General features: G+C 34.9%; 1 protein-coding gene and 1 pseudogene across 1 annotated transcript in view; both read right to left on the reverse strand.

The window, feature by feature from the left end:
• The window catches only part of SLCO1A2 (solute carrier organic anion transporter family member 1A2), a 111961-nt gene that overhangs the window by 29699 nt on the left and 55972 nt on the right, over positions 1-26290 (reverse strand). Inside the window, exons 4-9 of the mRNA XM_019807321.2 lie at positions 21438-21579; positions 16891-17023; positions 13136-13242; positions 10909-11055; positions 8121-8219; positions 7334-7552 (exon numbers count right to left, since the gene is read on the reverse strand). Of these exons, the coding sequence (XP_019662880.1) occupies positions 7334-7552; positions 8121-8219; positions 10909-11055; positions 13136-13242; positions 16891-17023; positions 21438-21579 (847 nt within the window). The remainder of the gene's footprint in view (positions 1-7333; positions 7553-8120; positions 8220-10908; positions 11056-13135; positions 13243-16890; positions 17024-21437; positions 21580-26290) is intronic.
• Positions 25944-26039, reverse strand: LOC117796885 (annotated as a pseudogene).

Raw genomic sequence — 26290 nt, forward strand, 5'->3', positions numbered from 1 at the left:
GTTGAAGCTTAAACTGTTGATTTTAGATTTTTATTCTTTTCCAATGAATGCATTTAATGCCATAAATCTCCCTCTACTGTTTTTGTTTTAGCTCATAAATTTTAATAAGTTGTATTTTCATTTAGTTCAAAATATTTTAAAATTCCTCTTGAGAATTCTTTGAGCCATGTGTTATTTAGAAGTATACTTTTTAATCTCCAAATATTTTGAGATTTTCTAGGTACCCTACTGTGATTTCTGGTTTAATTCAGTTATTGTCTAAGAACATAATTTGTATGAGTTCTGTTCTTTTAAATTTGCTATGATATGCCTTGTCTTTTTAGAGTTCTCAGAACTTCTGTTTATTTTCTAATTTTTCTGGTTGGGAATCAAATGTGCTCCACAAAATCATGTTACCAAGTATTTTGAAATTTTATAAGATTTTTTGCTCAAATGAGGAGAGTACTAGTGAAGTGGGGAGGCATTTTGGAGAAAAGCCTGTAGTAGTGTTATTAATGCAGGTATTCGACCAATTATTAAGTCATTGAAGCAGCCAAAAGAAAAAAAAAATGATTGTATACTTTAGGTTAGAGTTGACTGCCTAAATATCTGAAATTATCCAGAAGAAATGCAAATATAAGCACAGAGCAAAAAATAGAGTGCTTTTTGATTTGGCAAAAGAGGATATATGTTGAACATTGTGTGTGAATATAAGAAAACATTAATAATTATACACTGGCATTATCAAAAAAATTGAAATAATCTGAGATGTGCTAGAAAAGTTTAAACGTCTTCCTTCTCTCATTTTCATACCTTATCTCTTCCCTGCAGGAAAGCTTTGAATGACCTCACATTTGTATAATGACTTTGCCCTTTTATACTTTTGTCCCCCCTAAAGATTTTTTTTTTAGAACATTCCCCTTCAAGGCTGGAAACAATTTAGCTGGGACCTGCGATAAGGTCTGTAAACAGAAGTACATATTGAGAAAAGGCTGGGGTTATTACATCTGATATGTATAGGATCTACTTTAGAACTTGGAATATATGACATGGGAACACTGAGTTTCTTATCATGGCCTATCAAAGGGAAGAAGATCCCTGGAAAGAGATAGTGAAAGGAATGCCTCCTCCTGCCCTGTCTTATTATATGAATTGTCATGGATATAGAAGGTGCACTCGGCTGGGGAGACAGTCTATGCCGTTATTATATTTGGAGCTTTTAAGTCTCAATGAGAGGTTCTACAACTGCATCAGAAGGGTTTTAGCATTAAATCTCCAGAGATGGCTCCTGCCCAGATAAATTTTTAATCCTCCAGTTGTTTGGTTTTCTTTCTTTCTTTTTAAGTTATCCAGATCCCCATGATAGCAGTAACAATGCAGATGCTGTTTGTCTTTTTTCTTAAAAAATTAACTGGCAATTTTACTTAAGGTAAATTTAGTTTAAGAGGTTACATGATTTTTATTTACCAAAGGGCATTTTCTAGAAAGAGTTGTAAATTAAATTATAGTGAATCCTCATAAGCCATTGTGATAAAAATTGTCTCCTTCCTATAATTGGCTCTTCTGGTTTGTTTCAGGAAATGTTAGGAGGAACTTACTTTCCCAGGCTGACTTATTAAGGACTTTCACTTCTTCCTGCTTCCTACATTTTGGACATTTCACTGCTCATTAGACTCTCCACCAAGAATAATGAAGGGGATAGAAATAAGAAGAATCTGGCTGGTGAAAGAGATTGTCACAATGATTGATACAGGGGCTAACAAAAGCTTACCAAATATATAGGAATTTTCTTATTATAATGTCTCCTCATGACTCATAGTTAGCTAAGATCTGGTTATGCATACAAGCTCTATTTTACATGTCAGGAATCATTCTAATTCACAAGTGGTTTCTTTGTGTAAGATGCCTTATGTTATTTACTTTATTGTGAAGACTTTTATTTCCTATGCATGGTGATTTTCAGTTTCTGCAGATCTTCAATATTCAGTGATGCTTGTCATTAGTTTCTGTACTCTTCTGTGCTAAAAATAAGTTTTGTACGCTTGAACAAAGATTCACTGTATCCTAAAATTATGAGTTTTCCCACTTAGGTAATCCTGAAAAATAAAAACCTTATCAGCAATAATGCGCTTTTTAATGACAAATCTACTTCAAAGTTAATCCTTTTAGAAATGTTATAGTATATCCTTAATTTATATCTAAAACTTAAGCCAGAAAAAAAAAGATTCTCCATGTAGCAGCAGTCAGATAACCAATCAAGTAACTCATATTTTTCTTTAATTTTTTATGATTCCACACATAAAATGGAGTGAAAACCCTACAGGAACATCAGTTAAGGAATATATAAGTCCTATATGGTGGTGGAAAAAAGATAAGTTAAAAGAGATTCAACTGAAGAATCATAAGATGAATCCATTAAAACCTAAAGTTGTATAATTCATGATGAGGGATTTTTTTCAAATCACGAAAAGCACAAGAATCATTTTGAGGCAAGTCCTCATCTTTGTCCATATAACTAAGAGCAAACTGGTTTGAAGAGACTAAGTTTCAAGAAAGAGCGTGTTTACATGGTTGCATTTTCTGTAAGAGATCCCAAGAGCCTCCCCTTCTCACCATAGCAGGAGAATGGCTCCACTTGTTAGGTAGTCAGTGATGGGAGCCTTCTTTGTACAATGACATGGCATCATCCTTTCTTTCATTAAGTAGGACAAGTTCGGGCGGAAACTGAGATGAGAAAGAGGATGTTTGTTTTACATTTGGTGGAGGGAGCAAGCAAGGCTTAATAAATGGTAGAAGTCTGGTTAAAAAGACAGGCTCCCATTTTTAGCCAAAGGGCCACCACCAACAGGCAAATGTGGCATGGACCTGAGTTCATGTAAACTGAGCATATGGGTAGGCTGGAGTACCAAAAGACGTTCAGTCTTGAAGCGACTGCCCACTTTTCCCTCTACCTCCTTCCTTCTGCTTGCAGCTTCCTCCAATCTCATTTCCAGCCTCTTATTTGGGAAATTTCTGATGTCTGTACAGAGCAGAGAAATGGTTGGTCTCGCAGGTGAGACCCAGCTCTGGGAATTCCTCATTGGTTCTAATGAAACATTTCATTTGCATCTTCTTTGTTTGGTTATAAGAAAAAGCCCTGAATGTGCCATCTTAAGCACTAGCATCAAATTAATCATAAATTCTTATCAATACTACTTTCTGAATATTTCTTAAATATCTGTAAATGTTTCCATTCCCATTACCTCCACAATGGTGCAGGCCACCATCATCTTTCACCGGATTTCAGCAGTATCCTGATAACTAATTTTTCTTCTTTTTTTTTTAAAAATGCCAAGAGCATTTTATTGACACATCGTTTGCCTGCAGTGAAATATACAAATACTGAGTGTATATCTCCATGCATTTTCCCAGCGATCCAGTAGCACCCAGCACCTTTCCAGATGCTCTGTGGATATTCTTATATAAAATTTGGTAAAATATCTGTTCAATGCTTTTTTCCCCATGTTCTAACTGTATTATTTTCCCTTTCATTCTTAAGTTGTAGGTATTCTTCATATAATCTTAATATTAGTCCTTTGTAGATATATATTTTGAGAATATTTTCTCCTACTCTTTGGCTCGATTTCCACTTTCTTAATACTTTTTTTGATAAGCAAACATTTTCAATTTTAATGAAATCCAATTTACCATTTTTTCTTTTATATTTAGTGCTTCTTGAGTCTAAGAAATCTTTGCCCAATCCTACACTTGTAAAAATATTGTCTTATATTTTCTTGTAGATGTATAAATTTAAATTTTACATTTTGTTCCATGAGCCAAATCAAATTACTGTTTATGTGTATGAAGAAAAGATCAATGTTTATTTTTTTATATGATTATTTGTTCCAGCACTATTTCCTTAAATGAATTTCCCCTGAGATTGAATATGACTCCTTTGACAAAAGCCAATTGATTGCATATTTGTAAATCTAGACTTTTTTTTATAATTTTTATTTTGTTATATTAGTCACCATACTGTACATCCCCAGTTTTTGATGCAATGTTCCATGTTTCATTAGAATGCCTATTTTGTGCCACTGCTATTTTTTAATCCTAATTCTAATATGATCATGTCTTAATTATTCTAGTTTTACAATATGCATTGAAATCTGGTAGGAAAATCCTCCAAATAGGTATTTCTTCTTCAAAAAGGTTTTGACTAGTCAAGGTGTACATAATATGGATTTCATTTCCACATAAACTTTAGAATCTTTGTATCAATTTCCATAAAAAAATTTTGCTAATGTTTTATTGGAATTGCATTGAAAGTTTGGATTTATTTAGGAGAAATAACTTCTTAAAAATTAAGTTTTTCAATCCATTCATTAGCATATTTTTCAATTTAGTTTGAACTTCCACTTCTGTTAGCAATATCATCTAGTTTTCAGTGTGGACTTTTTACATGTGTGTTAAATTTATTCCTACATTTCTGATTTTTTGAAATTATTATAAATAAGTTAATTTTTTATTTTTAAACTTAAATTCAATTAGCTAAAATATAGTACATCATTAGTTTTTGATGTAGTGTCCAATGATTCATTAGTTTCATGCAGCACCCAGTGCTTATCACATCACATGCTCTCCTTAATGCCTATCACCCAGTTACCCCATCCCCTCACCCATCTCCCTTTCCTCAGCCCTCAGTTTGTTTCCTGACTCCAGAGTCTCTTGTGGTTTGTCTCCGTCTCTGATTTCTTCCCATTCAGTTTTCCCTCCCTTCACCTATGATCCTCTGTGCTATTCCTTATGTTCCACATGTGAGTGAAACCATATGATAATTGTCTTTCTTTGAATATACAAACATGAATGGAATTTCTGTAATATATAGAGTACCAAAAAAAAAAAAAAAAACCCCAACCTTTTCCAGGGTATATTACAGAAATTCCATTCATGTTTTATATTGATTTTTTTAATCCAATGATCTTGTTAAATTAATTTGTTATTTCTAGTAATTTTTTTAAGATTTTGTTTATTTATTTGAGAGAGAGAGACAGAGAGAGCATGACCGGGGGGAGGGGCAGAGGGAGAGGAAAATGGACAAGCAGACTCTCTGCCGAGTGGGGAGCCCAACACTGACTCAATCCCAGGACTCTGAGATCATGACCTGAGCAGAAGTCAGACACTTAACTGACTGAGCCACCCAGGCGCCCCTCTAGCAATTTCTTTATAGATGTCTTTGCTTTGCATTTTTGATATAATTATGCCATTCTAAAAATAAGTATCATTTTATTATGCTTTTATTTATATATTCCTTTTCTTTCTCTCTCTCCTTTTCTTTTCCCCCAGCTGTACTAGCTAGGACCTACAGGACAATGTGGTGTTGAATATGTACTCTTCTTCCCTTCAACATATTAGAGGGAATGAGATCATGTCAAAAAAAGAATTAGAGATTATGTCAAAATAACCCTGCTTTTCTAGGATAAAACTCAGTTATCATGATGATCTTTTAAATATATTGCTTGATTTACTTTACTAATATTTTTTAAGGATTTTTGGAATGAAGAATATTGGTTTGTAATTTTCTTTTCTTTTAATGTCTTTGTCAAGGTTAAAATAAATTTGGATATTTTTTTTCTTCCTCTAAAAAAAAAAAAAAAGGAAAAACTATAACATGAACGAAATATTGTCTGCATTCACACCAGTTCCTTTTTTTCCCCCTTCTCTTTTTCCTTCTATTAATATCCTCTCTTTTCTAGAGTTCATCTAGAATGAAAGATGCTTTTTCTGTTTTTTAAAGTTTAGAAGGAGATAAACTTGATAAAGTTCATACTCAAATATTTATATTATTGTTCCTAACCATTTAATATATGTGGGAATTCATGGGATATACTTTTCTCAAGTACCGGGTATTTTTCTACTTCCTGAGAACAACAGTTTGGTCCTGCCAATAGTTCATACTGGATACACAATGAAACCACCTGGAGATCTTTTAAAATACAAACCCCTGGTTTCCATGATTTTTGATATCTCTGTCCTAGTAGATAAGTCTCAGTAGTTCAAATCTCTTTTCTATATGTTTCACGCTAAGCTCAGCTCTTTCCTAGTTGTGAAAACTGATCTTGCAGATCACAAGCAACATTCTATATGAAAATCTTCTATCAGTCCATATCAACCTTTCCAAAGGAATTGTTAATATAATCATGACCACTCTGGAATTTGAAAGGTTCTGAATTGGCTTCTAATGATCTGAGAAGTATTATGTTTAATAGTAGTTTAAGTGATTGTATAATTGTCAATAAAAATTCTGTGTAAACTGGTCTTATAATTTATGGGTGGTGGTAGAAGTAGCAACATCAACAATAATAACATTAATAGTAGCAGTAATTATAGTAACATGTGCCAGACCTCCTTTACCGTCACACTACAACTCTGTAATAATAAATAGTTATTAACCCATTTTACAGATAAGGAGACTGAGTCCCTCTTCACCTTGTAAATGAACAATCTTTAAGAATTCCAAGGCCCAGGCCATACCTCATGCTAATTAAATCAAACCTCCTGGAAATACTACAGTATTTCTGAGCATCAGTATTTTTTTTTAATTTCCCAGGTAATTCCAATATATGGACAAGTTTGAGAATCTGTGTTCTTGAACATGAAATACTTAGACTGCTTTAGCTTAGTTTCCCACAGAAACACTTTCTGTAAATTATTCTTTGAGCTTTTATTGAAGATATATCAAAAACAAAACAAAACAAAACAAAACAAAAACCTGTTCTATAAAATATGCCCTTGCGCTTGCTGGAAAACTATGTGGTTCAATATTGTCTGCATTATACACCATATGATGAGTTTTTCTTTTTTACAATATGCTACTTGGAGAACACTTTCTCTTTAAGAATTATTATTCTTTTCTCTATCAAATGTAGAGAGTTATGTGACTTAACTTGTTTTCTTTTTCTGCATTAACTTGCAGGAAGCTCACAGTTAAACTAACATTTTTTTGTTTTTGTTTCAGAACTATACATTTATTTGCAATAGTGTATATTCTTTCCTCCTTTTGTTCTCTGTTTGGATTTCTTTTTTTAAAATTAGACCTGTGTTCTCTACAAAAAAGATTTTTTGAAGGCAAGTGGGAATTTATTTATTTAGTGCCTAAACTGACATAAAATTTATTGATCACAGATAACTTGGTTTCCAAATTATATGACTCATTTCCAAGTAGTAACACAGGAAGACTCAGACTTGTTAGACATTATTGATTACTGACAAATTGTCTTAATGCACCCTAGCATGATATAGTGTTAGACTGAAATATAGACACATCTCTAAAAAAAAAAGTAAATTATATAGTATTTAAGATTTTTGTATTTGCCTTTAGTGATTCCATCCTTTTCCTTCTTGACCTCTTTGCTTTGTTTCTCTTTGTCATTTTTAATGATGTCTGCATCATTCTTTAGTCCTTCCTTTGGAAGCGTTTTGGGCAAAAAGAAAAAAGGAATGGCAGTGAGCACATTCACTCCTGCACAAATCAAAAAGCCAAACCACCATGCACCAACCCAACGAGTATCAGTGGGAGTTATGGTCAGATCATCTGTAAAGAAATATACACATTTTTATTAGCTTGTCACGATTTCCTGCATGAACTACAGAAAATTAATATTACAGTTCTCAGGTTTTATCCAAGTACAGAATTTATAAATAATTTAGACATTCATAAAATTTGCCTAACAATATGTTATTACAATATTGCCTAGAAATAAATTATTTTGGCTCTCTGTCCTCTCCTGTAGGGAATTTATAAACAGATACTTATTAAATAACTACAAGCTCTATTTAATTACATATAAATGATTATTTGATTAGAAGAAATTCAGACCAACATTGTCTTTATATCTCTTGAAAAAAGGACACATGGTTATGACACAAGAGAAAGAGCACTGGTTTTTGATTCAGAAGGTCAGCATTTTAACTTGTTTTCCTGTTCACTGGTAGGAAATATTTTAAAACTTATTTAAACTCCTTTCCTCCAGTTCACACACCTGAAAAGAGGAATTAGTCGACCCACCAAGTCGACCCACTAAAGCAAGAACTACCTGTGATAGCATAACTGAAGGTGATTTGTGTATTCTAGACACTATAAATAAATTTTATTGAATTACCTGTGTTCACAGATCCAGTGTCAACATAAACATTTGCACAGAATGATGCTAACAAAAGTCCAATCAAAGGACCAATGATAGCTCCTGTTTCTACAAACCCTAAAAATAAATGAAAACATAAAGTTATAGTATAGTTATACACCCACACAAAGAGTCCTAATTCCATGAAAAGTCTGAAGACTGCATTGTTTTTGCCTCAGATATGTTTGCCTTAAACTTTCAATTTGTAAGAAAATTAAGCTTTGTGTACATATAAGTAACACGTTTGTTTCTGTTAATGTGGAAAAAAAGAACCTCAAAATTTAAAACCACTTTCTCTAGGTCTCCAAATTCTCTTGCGTGATAAATCTCAGGTAAAATCCGCTGTAGCAGCACAGGCTTGGATCATGCTGTTGACACCACAACACAGTGAGAGTCTTTTCCTACTTCCCATAGGCACATTTTTTGGAGGAATTCTAGACCAACACCACGTTCTGAGAAATTTCTTGTGGCATGTTCCTCAGAAAACCTTCACTCCCAGATCTCTGACTTGAAACCTCGTCTGGCTATGTCCTCACTGTTATTGATACTTCTCGTCTTTCATCATGATCTCCTTTCTTATCCTTCACATTCTTGTCTCATTTTCCTCAGTCCCCTCTCCCCTCACAACTTCGTACTCATCTAGAATTTCATCATCCGTGAGCTCATGCCTTATCTACAATTCAGGATTGAGGCTGAGCCATCCCCGCTGCTGAAAACCCAGGCATGAACTTCTTCAACTTGTTCCTCCTTACTTCAAAAGATGTCTTCTGCCTTCTCCATGGTACCATAGGCTAGCCCCCCGCCCCCACCGCCCAAAACACAGACCAGACTTCTTGACCTCAACCCCTTCTATCTTCTCTGAGGTCTTGCTCAATTAAACATGACTTTTTTTGTGTGCTGGTTCAGGCTCCCTTATTCACTGATTACAATAGCTCCCATCCACCCTTCTTTTTTTCCTTTCACTACACTCTCCATTTACATCCTCACCACTTCCTGAATCTACTCAAATCCTTCCACATTCTTCTCAAAATACTTGCAGGTTGCACCAGTGTTCTTTTTGCCGCTTATTTGGTGTCCTTTTCTGGTCTCCATTCTCGTAACTCTTTATGTTATTTGACATTGCAGGATAGCTCCTCTTTTGACATTTCCCCTAATACTTTCACAAAATTATACATTTATTGTTTACTTTTTCCTTGTGACTACTCCTTTGGTTTTTCTTCTTCCTATTCTGCTCAATAACTAAAAGTGTTCCCTAGTGTTTTATCCTAGGATTTCTCACTAAATATGCCTTCCCATGGCAAAGTCCTTTCTCTCTCTCAATTTCAGTTATTTTCTCCATATAAGTGATTCCCAAAATTCATTTCTAGCTTTTATGTTCTCTCCTAAACTTCAGAGCCATACGTGGAACTATTTTCTTCCATTGTATAGCTTACTGATTTATAGTTATTTAATTACATGCATGTGCACTTTATTTCATTTTTTAAGTCTAATTTTTTTCAAATTTAAGTACACACAGGTATTTATCAGATTTGGTTGATTTATAATTATGTAGTTATTTATATACTAAACCTTATATGGACTATGTCTTATTCATCTTAGTACATATAGAGATTATTACTATTATTTCCATATATTATATACCTTAGTATTTCTTGAATAAAAAATACAGATTATAACAAAGTGTTTGTTAATTTATTGCAGGCAAGCATTTGCATTCTTTCGAGATAAGTATGTGAAGGGATTTGAAAGGACAGAAAAGAAAAACATCGAAAAAACTTATTGCAAATCAATGAGTCATCAAAAAGGGCCAAAAATTTCTTGGAGTAAGTAAGGATTTCTAAATATTTTGATCTATCTCAATTATGTGTAGCTCTGTTCTGATCTTCTTTCATCCTCTCTGACATTTGTGGTTCTTAAAATATATGTCTACACTAATAGCAAAATGTCTCTAGACTAAAAGTTACACTTTTGTAAGTAACAACAGATGCAACAACTAAAGAATACAAATAAGCTATTCATAATAAATTAAGAGCATGTAGGAGATTGGAAGACAACATAAGAAAGTAGATCTTATTTTGGTTATTGTGGGAGGTGACATTGATGGATTTTAGCTTAGGAAATTTCAAGAAACATAACCAAAATATGAACCAGATATTTGTCAAGGATCTGAAAAGGCCTGACTACCTTGGAGAGATTGTGAAGAAACTAAATAGACTGAGTAATAAGTGGAGATACCAGATTTAGTAAAGAAAGAGCCTGTATGTTTTATAGACATGGTAGAGAAGACATGATTAAAACAATATTTGAGAAAAAATATACTGTAAGAATGTGTATAAAAAATTGAAAGAAAAATGCTAGTGATAACATGACCAATGAAGATGTTATAATAATCTACAGATGAAGTAATGAGGACCCACACAAAAATAGAGATAATGAAAATAGTGAGAAAGATTTTGAATATAAGAGACATTTTAAAGAAAACATTGGTAAATCACTTAACAGACTTGATATAGAGTGGTGCCAAAGAATTGGACGAGTCAAAGAAAACTCCAGGGGCACTAGATGAGTGGTATTTTTAATAGCAAAAAGCAGAGTTAGAAAAGTAGCTTATTTGAAGTTAGCTCAATTCAGTAAACTTTTATTGATGGCCAGCTGTGCCAAAGTACTCTCCTTGTCATTCTGGAAATAACTGAGTCCAAATAACTGACATCCACCCTTAAGGAAATTTCTTTTCTGAAAAAAGGCTAAGGCAGATTTTCAAACTCACCAATATATAAAGGAGAATTTTCAGATTTGGAAAAATCTTCTATGTAGGAAATACCCAAAGGCATGATGGGAGTTTCACCAATTCCACGTATGATATTTCCTACTAGTACATACACCCACATTAATGATTTAACTTCTTTCATGCATTCTGTATTAAAAGAAAAAAAAAGATATTGTATTAGTGTTTAGGTAGTAAAGTATCAGCAATACTTAATTTTAGATTTTTGGTAAACATTTCACAGTTCTCATGTGACATGGCATCTTGTCAATGATTTATATTACTATGTCAGCAATGTATCATTGGACCATCCCATTTGCATTTTCTGACAGAGTCTGTAGGTATGGCCAAATATAAGTGGTATGCTGGAGCCAGTTCCTACTAGGTTGGGATAGATGAGTAGTATACATATCTCTTTTCAATTTAGTATTTAATGGCAACACATTGGTAGTTTGATGGCAGTATTTACACCACAGAAATTGACAAACACTAAAAGCCAGAACTTTTTTCCCTCCAGAGAGACAGTTTACCAGCAACTACTGAACCCAGTTAGCTGCTCTGAGAACTACCCCACTTCTGTACTAACATAGGGAAGAGAAAAAAAAATGAACACAAATATCTCTCCCCAGAATTGATACTGTAAGATTTAAATAAGAATCTCATTGAAGTTTGAATTCTCTACAGCTCTCATTACTTTATAGAAACTAACAATATTTATCTGGTTAGTAATCACATTTTCTCCATAGAACCTACGCACACTGTAACCACCAAATAATTTTTAACAGAGAAACCACCCCAATCCTTGGAGCAGCACTGACTAGCAGAATAACAAAGAGTAAGCCAAAGGGAATTGAAAGGGAGAAAGATAGACAGTTGTCTGAAAACAGCCAATTCTGTTCTAAGCTAATATAGCTATCAAGCCAGGAGGACAGTCTGTTGGGTCATGTTTTCAGGAAAGAGAATGACAACTTATTTTTGTCCCCTATAATCTGCCCAGTTACCCACAGATGAGAGGCTCCTGAGCACAGCTGGGCCTGGAAATGTCTTGTGAGATTTATCTCTCAGTCGTTCCCAGTCCAGAAAATCAATGCCCATTTCTGGGTATTCATGTGTTTTTTTTTTTTTTTATGGTGAGCACAGTGACTTGTGTCTAGAGATGATAAGCAAATTCTAGGCCTACTCCAGGACAAAATTTAACATGTCAGGTGATCAAAGAATTAATGTACTTTTCTGGAGATTCACTAGACCGGGAAGGTTTTGATTTATCTGCTACAATGCAGATTTAAAAAAAAAATAGAAAATAGGTCAGTCTTTGGCAAAAGTCAGCTAAGGAAGAGAATATAGGCCACCATTGATGTCACTGGGTATTTTTTGTTGTTTGTTTGTTTCCCCAGGGAGTTGCTGTGGCTTAGAGTTTCTGAGGCAGCTATTCTTACACTCCTTGAGACTGTTTAGTTTCCTCTGATTCCATGCCAGCAGTGAAATTCCCAGCCTTGGGAACCAATGTAACTCCCACTGATATGAATCCAGCATAAAAAAATGTCCCCATCAGAGGAAAAGAAGTTCTGGTCTGAGATAAATCAATGGGTTACCTCCAGACTAAGCATCACCAGAAGATTATATAGGTCCCTTAACACAAGAAGGAGCAGAAGCTGGTATGTTGGGGCCTCGGACTGCAGGAAGCCAGAAAAAGCACCGCTATTGTGTCAGACTATAAATTAGTATCTCTGGTAAAGAGGAAGAAGTAGGGCAGAAAGAGAAGTTCGTAGTTCAGCAGAAAGAGAATAGAGTAAATCAGAGTTGTAGCATATTTGCCTGCTTTCTCTGCTATAGAAGATCAGTGTTATAACACAAATCTTTTTGTTTCTATTTCTATTACTCGTTTACAAATCATCAGCATAAATCCATCTTTCTAAGATGTTTTCCTCTGTGGAATTAACTTTAAGTGGTCCTTGGATGGATATCTTTGACTTATTTTTAAACAACCATTTCAAAGAATAGATAAGGCGTTCTTATCAAGTATATTGAAATATAAGAGGAATAACATTTAAATTATGAGCCATTTCTATTTCCCTCCATGATCTCCCCCAAAATCTCTGGAAAAAATAAAATTTCTTTTGTTCATTGACCTTACTCTCTTAACCAAACTCAATAACATTCAGATCCCCTCAACAGAAAGTGTTCAGTTACAAATTCACTGAACAGAGTACAATACAATGAGGCAGACAACCTGATGGATCTTCTGTTGGCCTGAAAATCTGGGTTCCATTTTCCATACACAAGAAACTGTTTGAGGACAAATTGCCTGAAACTGAAACTGTAGATTCATATTCATATCTGTATGAACACAGGGAAAACATGGTGATGTTATGGAGCCAATGAAGACAACGTGAACATTGTGAAGATTATTAACTCCTGCTTCACTTAAGACACAACATCCAAATCCAGGAAATATTTCTTTTCATTTTGCCACCAAATTTTCATAAATTTATATCATCAAAAAGAACTTGCCACTCACTGTCAATGCACAGTCCCTTGACAGCTAGCTTTCAATTATCTGTATGTGGATGATCCACCTTTTAAATCATCTGACATCAACTGTCAGTGGTTTCTTAGGTGATCATTTCCTGGAAATAATTACTGTGGGATAAGGAACAAAAACCGAGAAAAATAATAGACTCAACAAAGCATAATTAAAGGCTTTGGGGGGAATAAACAGCACAACAAAACAAGTCTCCCACTTTCTGAGAAGCCAAACAATAATTCCTTCACATGTTTATTAATGCCCTCAGAGAAACAAACATGTACCCATCATAATGAGAAACCTGAGGAGAATCTCAAACACTGTGGCGGCACAATGTAATGACTTTTTTTTTTCTCCTGAGAACAAAAGTGTTAATAAACTATGACCATTTATCTTAGGCAAATTACCACAAGATCCACGTGCCCTTTCTCAGAATGAAAATTACATGCTGCAACAATGGAGGAAAATATGTCCAGCTCTCTTTGTTAGAAATTGGACTGGGTTGGTTTCTATATTTCTATCAGATAAGAGAAAGCCAAAGAAAATTTGCCTTTCTGAGTTTCAAATGAGCTAAAGAGTGTTATGCTTAGATGTCACCAATAGTCCTAATTACTATGTTATAGAACATAATAAAAAGGGTTAAAATACCTTCCCCTTAGAATAACTGCCCAGGCATACACATATAACTTGGTTGTGAATCATGGACAAAAGCCTCTGTCTCCACACCCATGATCCCATGAGACACAGAAGCTTCAGANTCAGACAAAAAAAAAAAAAAAAAAAAAGAATATCTTTAGCAGAGTATAAAAAGAAATGAAAATAATAGCTGAATATTACTTGCCTTTGTCTTGGATAGGATGGGAAAGGATAGGATAAGATAGGAACGGAAACAAAAGAACAGTAGAAATTCTTTGCCTTGAAAACTCTGATCCCTTTAGAAATATCTGAAAGTTAAATTATTTTTTCATTTAAATTACCTACTCAAACCCAATAATTCATTCCATGTCTATTCATTCCCCAAACATCAGCAAAATGGTAGTAAATGGATTTTAAAATGGGAAAGGAAAAGACATAATGCCAAGCAGATAAAGAGAAGGGAAGATTTGACAAGAAGAGAGAGTTTAATAGGATTTTGAAAATGGAAAAGCAGATAAGTGAATGATCACTGAATTCATAGATATGAGAAGCACAACCCTGAGTAAGTGACTATAGGAGAGCAACTAAACACATGCCACACAAACCTGGAGAGCTTCAGGCAAGAAACAAGATACTTCTAAAGTGAGAGTATGCATGGTCCCAAAAGAGGATTGTTTAAAGTTTGTATAAGGAGCAGTTGAGCCCTTATAGACATCTGCTGCCATTTCAACTGAATATGGCCTTTGTCTCTAGAGACTAAATAGACGCTGAGGACAGGGAAGCCATACTAAAAACTGCAGATATTAGGTTAGAAAAATCTACATACTGAAAAATGAGATGCCCACTCCCATGTGCTGGTAGCCAAGCTTCCATCTGCCAGAAAACGGATTGGAGAATCACTGCCTAAGATAACTCACAGTTTATGGGCAGTTCCAAGCCACCTAAAAATAGCCAGACCCTGTACAATCACCCTACAAGGAAGTCTTCCATTAATTAAGCCTTACACACATACACAGAACTTCCAGTTAGCTTGTTGTTGTTATTCCTCTCTCTTAAATATGAATAGATAACCAAGAACCACCAGCTATATGGGGAAAGCCTATAACATTTAAGATAGAGACAAAAACAAATAAAAACTGTACACTCAGAGGAAACAGAGACAATGAAAAGAGATAAAGAAAAATTAGATGGAAAAACACATTACATTCTGAAAGAAGAACAAAATGTTCCTTAAAAGATACATTCAAAGAACAAAAGAGTCCTTGGAAATTAAAAATGTGATGCAAAAGTTAGAAATTCATTCAGAGCTTTGGAAGATAAAGGTGTCTCCCAAAAAGTAACAAAAAGGCAAGGATATAGAAAATTGGAGAAAAAAGATGAGAAATATATAGACTTAATCCAGGGTGTATAGAATTCAAGCAGTAGTTCTAGAAAGAGAAAATGGGGAAGTGGTGTATCATTAACACATAACTTCTCCAAATTATCTTACACCAAGGTAATTATCATGAATCTAGACGCTGGAGCTTGAAAGAAAATCTGAATAGCTCCCAGAGAAAAGAAACGGTCACAGGGATTAGAGTGGCATAAGATTCTCAATAGTAACACTGGAAGCTAGAAAAAATTGGAACGACATCTTCAAAATCCATAGGAAAATATTTCCAATCTAGAAGTTTATATCAGCCAGGCTATCAATCAGATGTGAGAGTAGAAGAGAATATTTTCAGACATCCATGGTCTTAAAATTTCTACTTCCCTTACACACTTTTTCAGAAACCTATTGGTTTATGTTTTCCACAGAAAGGAGTGAGAGTAAAAAGGGAAGAAGATATGATATCCGGGATATAAGTTAACAGAATGGAGTAAAGAGGCAAAGCAAATTCCCAAGGGCAACGATAAGGGAAAATTTCAAGGAAGGAGCCATGCACGAAGCCTAGGGAGATTCCAGTTCAGATTGTAGACAGAGAATTGATGGTGACATAGAGGTATCTCTAAGACAAAAATGAAACCTTGTGATATGTATGAGCATTTTGAGATGTTGCCCTATCAGTGGAGTGTTTAGTGATGATTAGTGAGAGATAAAAGAAAATGACTCAAATAAAAAGATAACAATTATTAAATCCAAGGAAAACAAAAATGATTTAAGAAAGGAATAATGGCATGGTTCAACAGTGAAAGATACATAGTCATACACATGGAAATAGTGAATATAATTTTATAGCAGAAGATCAATATATATTATATAACACAAAAGTGTTAACAACTAAAAGGATGAACATTTACTTAGAACCAAGGAGGCAAATAGCCGAAGAAAGAACTAAAAGAGTTGCAAGTAGTTACTCCTGGAAAGCAGTAATATGGACAATGTTGAAGGGGCAGGGGAAAACTCTTTTTTCAATATAATTTTAATTTTACAAGTTGGTGCACACATTACTTTGGTAAAAATTAAAATAAAAATCAACCTTCAGACTGGCCTGTTTCTTAGTGACCTACATACAAGTCAACAGAACCTCATTGTAATTAGAAGTGTCTAAATAATCCCTGGAAAAGAATAAACCCACATTTTACCAGGTCCTAAAAATCTTTTCATCAGACTCTACTCCATAAAACCCCAAATCTCTGTTTCATAGATGGACAAAATGTGACTCTGTAAGTGAAGCAAGGCAGCCCAGAGCAAACAGACTGGCAGAATGGAATCTGCATCTTTCAGCTCCCATTGCGGTACCCTGTGCTTTTAGGAAGTATTGCTCCTAGAAAGGGAATTTCAAGTTTCATTCCATACAGTCAAAAGTTGAACTTAAAAAGTCATCATAAACTGGAATACTTACCGGTCCATGAGGAAATGAGGTAGAGATTGTAAGAAACACCCCAGGCCCATAACCACACATCCAACACCAATCAGTATAGGTCTATGTAATTTGGTTCCAAAATAACTCACAAATATAATCAACAGAAGATTTCCTAGGAAAAAATTGAGATGAAAAAATGAATATTTCAATAAGTATGAACAATAGCTTAGCTTCATCCAGTCATTTACTATCGCATTTATTATATAAAAACTATCTCAAATACCAGGACTGGTGCTAGGAATGCATGAAGCAATAAATGAATAAGACACAACTCCTGCCTTGAAGAAGGACTCTGTTACACAATGTCGACAAATTCATAAACAGATCTCTGTGGAACACCAACATTTAAAGAGGGCAGAAGAAGAGAAGCCGGTGGAAGGGACGGGACAATGGTTCTGAGAGATGTTAAAGATTCTGTGTGTGATTATGTAGCTTAGAAAAATTGGATGCCAAAGTCACCTCTGGCCTTTCCCTCTATGTCTGCTCCGTGCTTGAAAAGAGAAACCAAAGTCAAATTCAGATAGATATATGTTTTAACTCATTATTTAAATATAATTAAATATTGGCCAATATAACCAGCCAGAGATCTATGTTTATTTTTACTTCTCTCCTTAGAAGTAAAAAATAGTAGTTCCTCACTTCTCCAACTGGGTCTTAGAAGTAAGTCTTGCTATGGGAAGTAAATTCAATGAAAAGTTTATCCATGTCTTAGGATGAAGTTTAAGGATAAAGAAACTAATTGGGGAGGCTCCATTACGATGGACAAGCCCTTGATAAAAATGGCGTAAAAGGATGAAAGAACCAAACACATGAGGAAGTTTTCATATGATACATTTTAAATTCAGTAATCAATATTTTCCCTGATCCTACACTACATAAGGAAAACCTCTGTGATGAGCTTGAGAATTATAAAAATGTAAAAAACTCTCAAGTTGTTAATAATTTTCCAAGTAGTAGTGTATATTTTGTATGACCTTTTTTAAATTTTTTAATTTTAAATTATTTTTATTTTTTTAAATAATTTTTATTTTGTTATATTAGTCACCATACAGTACATCCCCAGTTTTTGATGCTATGTTCCATGATTATTTGCATATAACACCCAGTGCACCATGCAATATGTGCCCTCCTTAATACCCATCACCAGCCTATCCCAATTCCCCACTCCCCTTCCCTCTGAAGCCTTCAGTTTGTTTCCCAGAGTCCACAGTCTCTCATGGAAGGGGGGGTAAACAGAAGGGGGAATGAACCAGTAGTGTATATTTTGAAGACTTTTCTTTCCATATTTGCTTCTCTCTAGTCTGCCTTGTAAGGAGAAGAGATGTCAGCACCTACAGTGTTTCATATGGACGGTGACCCCACCAAGTGCCACCACATTGTCCTCCCTAGGTTTCTAAAATCCCCGTCATCAAAGCCATTCATGCTGAAGGTATTATTTCTCGAAAGCCACCGTTCAAAATCCATATTCATTTTTTAAATGAGAAGAAAGGAAGAGCCTTCTCTCCACGTAAGGGTGAGCTTTTCTAGATACCTTTCTCTGTTGGTAAAATAATCACTATGAGAGGGAATAGAAATGGATAACATTTTATCAAGGGTATGGAGAACACTGTCTATAAAAATTACTGAGGAAAGGTAAACAAACGAATGCATTTATTGGCATCTGTAAATTACCTCTCCTTGTCACTTCACCGGTTATTTCAGATCTTCATCATTCTTCTCAAGCCACCTATCACTACTCACTTTCCATAGTTAATACTTTCTACTTTGTCAAGAAATTTGGGCCTGTCATATTTCCCACCTCATGGCTTTACCACCTTCCTTCAGTTTCAGTGGTTGCGGTGCCCATCTGACCATCCAAGGTCTAACACCCTATCTGGGCACCCCCATTCTCTCCAGCAACTTACTCCAAGAATTAAAATCTCTCTCACACATTTTAAGTCTCTCCCTCTCTCCCTCTCTATCCATTACAGATACTCTCTAGTTTCTCTCTAAACTAATAGTCACCTGTAGTCACAGATTCCATTTCTTCCCCTTCTATTCTTTCCCAAAGTCGCTGCTCTTTATGTCTTCTATCTTCTCTATCTACTCTTCAGCTAAAAGTGCCCTCACCAAGATCATCAATTATCACACCATAAAACCCAGGGAATAGTTTTCTATACTTGTTTAACTGGATATGTCTATGCTTTTGAGACTGCTGACAAATTTTTCTTTTGGAAACTTCCACTCCCTTGGTATCTATCATAACATTCTCTCCTGCTTCCCCTCTTAATTCTCTGACTATTCCTTCTCTTAACCCTTTTGTGGGTTCCTTTCTTCCACCTGTTCCTTAAGTATTGGTGCACCTCAAAGATCCACCTTTGTCCATAGTATTTATCTACCTGTACCCACTCCCTAAATAGCCTCACCTGTTCTTTAGTTTTAACAACTGTTTATTCAGTAATCAGTAGCTCTAGCCCAAATAGTTCCTCCAATGCTTCTAGCTCATATAACTGCCATGCTGACATCATTACTCAAAGGCCTCACTGCTAATACCACAAATAATTTGCCTAAACAGAACTCATCATCATCCCCATTGCCACCACCACAATCTTGTCCCCCTTCTCCTATTCTCTGTCTCAGCACCTGTATCCACTCCACCGCCCAAGCTGTAACCTGGGGATTCCTGCTTTTCTCATTTGCCACATCCAATCTGTCACTAAGTTCTCAGGAACTTAACCCCTAAATATTTTTTAGGTCACCCTCTTCTCTGTATTTCTACCAGTATGATCCTAACTCAGACCCAGATATGTCTCTCCTGTGCTTTTGTGTTGGCCTGCTAGGATCCTCTCTGGTTGGCTGGCCACCTTCAAACGTATCTCTAACATAGCCACAAGCATGGCCCTGCTTAAAAGCAAATCTGAGCTTTGTTTTAAATAGGTGCTCTTAATCTTAATAAGCAGTGTATAAACAAACCTCCAAGAAGTCCACAGATAGAAATCAGGGGTTCCATGAACTTGAGTGAGAACAAATGTTACATCCTTATTTTCACTAAGTTTTAATTAAAATTAATATTAGCATTTTCCTTGGTAGTGAGAGTAGATACAAACTGTGGTATCATTAACAGTACTTACGATTTTGTCACAGATTGTCACCAATAGAAATTATAGATATTTGCATATGACATTATAGTTGTTGTAGACACCTCAAAATATTAACCCTATTATTACTTAAAAAAATTAGTGTAGAAATTATATTTAGTGTATTGGTGAGCACAAATATTACTATATGACAAGTTGTTTTAATATTTTGATGACTTTATTCAAATAAAATGGGGTTTCTTTTTACTTTTATAATTTTTATTTTATGCAAGTTTCATAGCAAGCACACAAGGCTAACCATAGTTCATTTCTCACCCCTGTCGATTTCTCCAGACTCATATCTTAATAATTCCCACATAAGCTTTGTGAGTCACTAATATTGGGCTGAATGTTACTCCCCATACAAATTACTATGCTACCTCACCCTTATGCTTCTTCTGTTGGAATTCCCTTCACACTCATCCCCGCTTCGTCACTTAGAAAACATTTTACTCATCCTTCAACATCTTCCCTAATTAAGGCTGTGTCCCTGATGCCACCAAACTTACTACCTTCAATTAAAATTATTATTGTACATCAATGCCCTCCATTAGATTGTGAGCTGAGTCCAGGCAGGACTGTATAGTTATTTCTAATTCCATCACCAGGATCCAGCACACAAGTGGTGCAGAGTTGGGTCTGGGGGGAGGGGTGGCTAAACACTAGGAGACAAGACCAAGCATCACCCATTTCAGTTTTGCCTCTCCTCAATCCTGATTTTTCTTCCAGGTATTAAAGGTAACTTTCACCTTGGAGGAAATAGAAGCTACTTTAAAACTGTGAAAGAATGGCACTCATTTTTCTATGCAGCTTTGTTTATAGGAGAACTCTTTCTCTTCCTCAGTCTTCCCATTTCTTCACATCTTCCCAGTCCTCCACAAAAATCAGACAGTAAGAATCGATTTTATTCTTTTCTAGAGTCTATTCTGAAATAAATTCAGGAAGATGTGAAAACAGATTCTTTTTCCCTCTGCACTTAGAAAGAAGAATTGTTAACCTCTCAGAAACAGCAGGAGAAGAAAAATACTTGTATTTTCCTTTAGAAAACAGATTCCTTTGTTTTCTATGATATATATCTTTTAAATAGGAAGATAGAGCTTTTAAGAATTATCAAATGATAGATTAAATATAAAAATTCTAAATACTCTGCTACATTACCAAAAAACAATTAGAATAAAAAGTCCAATGGTGGGATGTGTGGCAACATTTAGGTGTTATTTGGGGGATAATATTTAAATGAATTGTTTCTAAGAATATTCCAAAGTTAACAAGGCTATTCATTCAGTTTGGAAAACATGTTATTCAGTCAGATCAGATGTCCTAAAATTGCAAATAAGGAGAATAAAATTCAGACTAGCTTCATAGATAAAATAAAATATAAAGAGAAGTAATGTAAAAATAATTCATTACCAATCTCAAAGCTCCCGTTAATAAATCCAACTAGAGATGTAGGGAGGTTGAACTGTCTCTCTATTTGTGTGATCATGGAATTCATATAAGATCCAGATAGTGTTTTGGATACAAATGCACATGTTATTGCCAGAAGAAACATCTAGGGAGAAAAGAATATAAGAAAACATAGGAAAAATTTATTTTTGATTACATATTTTTATATTTGCCACCTGTTGACAAAATATCTTCAACCATAAGACTGATGTCTCCAACATAAGTAACCCTTGAATATGCAAGAAAATTTTAATGTGGTCTGTTCTTCTGGTCTTTCATGCAATGTTATCTCTTTGAAAACTCCAAGTGGGACTGATTAGTAATATTGAATTTTGTAGGTAGTTGTAGCCTCATTATTTTATAGGCACATCTTGTATGTACACAGAAGCAGCCATTCTAAATAAGTATAGCTAATAGCTTAAATAGATCTTCAGCACTATAATGCTATCTGTAGTACAAAGAATACATATACGATAATAAAAAAAAGGAATGTGGCATTACACAAAGACATTATTTTTGTAGCAAATTTGCTCAGGGTCTCTCCAAAGTAACAGGTATTATGCAACATTAGATTGCGTTTATGTATTTAAAGCAATGTTTTATGTTATAATATATTTATATATATATTATATTAAAGTAATTATAAACCATTGTAAAAATGTTTCTAAACTGACCGGGTATTTGCTGTAAGAAATGAATATGAATACAATAAATTTCCATGTATTGAATCACATTCCCTGTATACTGATAGAACTTCAGAGGACAGTCAAGTGGATGTGACCCATAACAAAAATCAAGGACAACTTAACAAATAGAACCACTGTGATCACCGAAAGCTAATATAGTCTTACTAAAAATGTGAAAAAGTCAAAATTTTGATAGTTTTATTAAATTAAAAAGAAACAGATATCAGTAAGGGATTTGGCAAAGGAGTGTTGTATACCAGGTAATAGTACAGTTAGGTAGATTAAGCACTACTTCAAAACCAACAAATTAGTGATGAATATATTTGGGTCGTCCTGAATCGTGGTTTCCAACCCTATGCTACAGGGCTTTTTCTTTGGTCTCACTTAGAGATGTTTCCTGAGGAAAATTCCATCCTGGGAGACTATTCAGTCTAATGTCTAGCCAGCATACTCAAATCCCTAAAATCCTCACCCCTCCACCTTCCACATTCCTAATCTTGAACCAGCCCCACACTTTATATTGCACCTGTACATTCCCATCAAAATTATTCACAATCTTTTCTATTTCTCAGGCTTCAAACCAGTCAGGTGCTTTTTATGACCAGCAAATGATCTCCGCAACGTCATCATCAAACTTACCTCCATCTCTGCCCCTCTAATTCCCCTCCTGCCTTTGAACATAGGTGTCCCTTTTCCAGTACAATAAAATCCCTCCACCCATGCTTTTGAATTCATTCTTCCCATTTGAGACATGATTTATCCGTAAATGCTCTCCCCTCTATTTTCAACCTCACACCCTTTACTGCTTCTCTCCCCACTAATTCATAAATATATTCAAGACATTTCTGTCTTTAAAAAATATATTTTCCCCTAACCCCTGATAGTTGCTACTCCAGCTACCATCAGGCTGTTTAGAAGAATAATCTAGGTTTATTGCCTAGACTCTAGCCTTCCATTCACCCTTTAGTTTCCTGCTGTCTGGCCTTTCCTGAAGCTACTCCGTAAAAGGTCAAAAACAACTTCTTAGTTTCCAAGTTCAATAGATACTTCTCAGTTCTCAACTAACCTGATTTCTCTGACTCATTCGACCCCACTAATCTCTCTTTTCTTCCTAAAATTCCCTCCCCCCATGCATACCTATATGTCTACCTACCTGCTAGACTCTATTCAGTCTTCTCTTTGGCCAACCCCTTCAGGATTTGTCATATACCTTCTACTCTTTGTGCTATATGTGCTCTCCCTAAGAAATCTCACTTATTCCCATAGCTTTCCCTATACCCATATGCTGAAATCTCTCAAATGTACACACAGTTTAGCTGAAACAATTGCCAGCATTCCTTAGTTGCCTCTAGACATGTCCACACCTACACTCCCTCCATTTGCCACCACCACTAATTTGAAGCTTAGTAAATATCTGTCAAATGAATTAATAAAATGCATAACTAGCATGTGATTTCACTTCTTAAAACGTCTTAGTGACTTCCCACAAGCAAAAATCTCTACTTTCTTAGATGGCAAATAATGTCTCATCTATATCTCAGTATCATCTCCTGCTGCTTGTCCCTGGACATAATGTTCTACTTGCAGTTTCTTAATTCACCATGACTTTTCACATCTCAGTGCCTTTTACAGGATGTCATTCTACTTGTAAAGTTTTTCTAAGGTATATTCTATCTCTATTATCAACTCTATCTACATTTCTATTGTGAAGACTTCCTTGTCTCTTTGCTCCCCAGGCAGCCTTGACTACTCACTCATTACCTACCTGCTGTGTACTGTCTCTCTTATAGCTCTTATCACAATGCACTTTATGTATGTGCCTGGATGCCTATAACCTCCTTCCTCACTATACTGTGAACAATTCAAACGTAGGATCCATATATTATTTACCATTGTATCTTTGAAGTCTACTAAATGCCTAAAGAATAGTAGGCACTCTATACAAGTATGCTGAATGAATGACAGAGTAAGTATTCGAAAACATCCTGAAGAGGAGATCAGAGCTGAAAGTAGGCTAAATATAAGATGAAATGTAATAGGATTAAATAAATACTCCTAAACTGAGTTGGCTGTACCAATTCATTTGGAGAAATTTGAATAGAAATTTATGTGAAAGGGGAAAGATTTATACGATCTGAAGAGAAAACAGAAGGGGGAATGAACCATGAGAGACTGTGGACTCCTGGAAACAAACTGAGGGCTTCAGAGGGGTAGGGCATGGGGGAATGGGATAGGCTGGTGATGGGTATTAAGGAGGGCACATATTGCATGGTGCCCTGGGTGCTATAGGCAAATCAATGAATCATGGAACATTGCAACAAAAACTGGGCATGTACTGTTTGGTGACTAATATAACAAAAATTATTTTAAAAAAAGAAATTTATGTGAAAAAGACCTGGGAAAATATAAATATAAAGCTCAGTATGAGTCAAAACTGTTACATGGCTAAGAAGATAATATGGCTAGATGTCTAGTTGTTTATTCTTTTATAGTAAATATCATTTGTAGAAACTGACTCCACACTATAAATCTTTGCAAAGCACATGATTGAGAATAAAAAGTTATCATATGGATTTATGATTCAGGTTTTATATTTAAAAGTAAGGTATACCAAACAACATATGAATCATATTTGGGAGAAAAATTAATTTTATTTTACATTTTAAGAGAGGAGACTCGATGAATCATGACCCCAAGTTTCTTTTCTAAAACACCTAGATAGGTTGCCTATATAGTTTGGTTCTAGTCACAAAGTGAAAGCAAATAGTGGCTATTCTGACTCATGTCTGATACAAAATAGCCTCTATCTTTATGAATCTAGTCCTATTAGCATTTAACAGTAATGCCCAGAGTTTGAAGCAAACTTATTGAGGACAGTTCTCTGATGCTTTCTAAAGAATTTTGCTTAATATACATATTTCTAAGTTCAGAGAAGCAAAAAAAAAAAAAATCTGACTATTAGGCAGTTGGTGCCCAATTTCACCTGATAAACTTGTCCTCTCAATATTTTGTCATAACATGAACATCAATATCTAATCTTGCCAAACTCCAAAGTAAGCAAATATTAAATTAAGAGTACTTATTTATAAATAACAACTGACTTGACTTTTTTATTTAAATTCAATTAGCCAACATATAGTACATTATTAGCTTCAGATGTAGTGTTCAATAATTCATCAGTCACATATAATACCCAGTGCTCATCATCATATCATGTGCCTTCCTTAATGTCCATCACCCAGTTACCCCATCCCCTCACCCACCTCCCCTTCAGCAACCCTCAGTTTGTTTCCCAGAGTTGAGAATCTCTCATGGTTTGTCTCCGTCTCTGATTTCTTCCCATTCAGTTTTCCCTCCCCTCCCTTATGATCCTCTGGACTATTTCTTATATTCCACATATGTGTGAAACCATATGATAATTGTCTTTCTCTGATTGACTTACTTGACTTTTATACATAAATGCTATTAATTTTTCTTCCAAGATTTTATTTAAATTCCAGTTAGGTAACATATAATGCTATCAATAATAATAGCTAATATTTATTGAATGTTTACAATATTCTAGTCATTTTTCCAAGTTTGCAATATGAAAAAATCCTATGAAATAGGAGTATTGTTGTTAGCTTTTTCAAATAAGAAAGCTGAAGCAGAAAGAGGTTAAGGAACTCATCCAAGTTCACATGGCAAGTATGCAGTTGAGCCTAGGGATGAACATAGGGCGCCTGAGACTAGATCCTTATTTTTTAATAATATTTTTTTATTATATTATGTCACCATACAGTACAAAAATATGGAACGCTTCACTAATTTGCATGTCATCCTTGCGCTAATCTTCTCTGTATTGTTCCAATTTCAGTATATGTGCTGCCGAAGTAAGCAAATAGATCCTTATTTTTAACCACTCAGTTTTAGAAGAGGGACATGAGAATTGGGGGACAATTTAAGAGGAATTTTTAAAATAATTAATATGACATTTTAGGCAAAAGTAGTTTTCTAGATCACAATTCTCCATTTTTATGCACGTGTGTAGATTTTCCCTACGTGTGTGAAGAGAAAACAAACTGATAGGGAGAATATTGGTGGCAGTTTTAGTCTGGAAACCACTTGCAGGCACTAGCTGTAGAATCCAGA

Source organism: Ailuropoda melanoleuca, chromosome 16 (genome assembly GCF_002007445.2).
Source record: "Ailuropoda melanoleuca isolate Jingjing chromosome 16, ASM200744v2, whole genome shotgun sequence".
In the NCBI taxonomy this organism is placed as follows: Eukaryota; Metazoa; Chordata; class Mammalia; order Carnivora; family Ursidae; genus Ailuropoda; species Ailuropoda melanoleuca.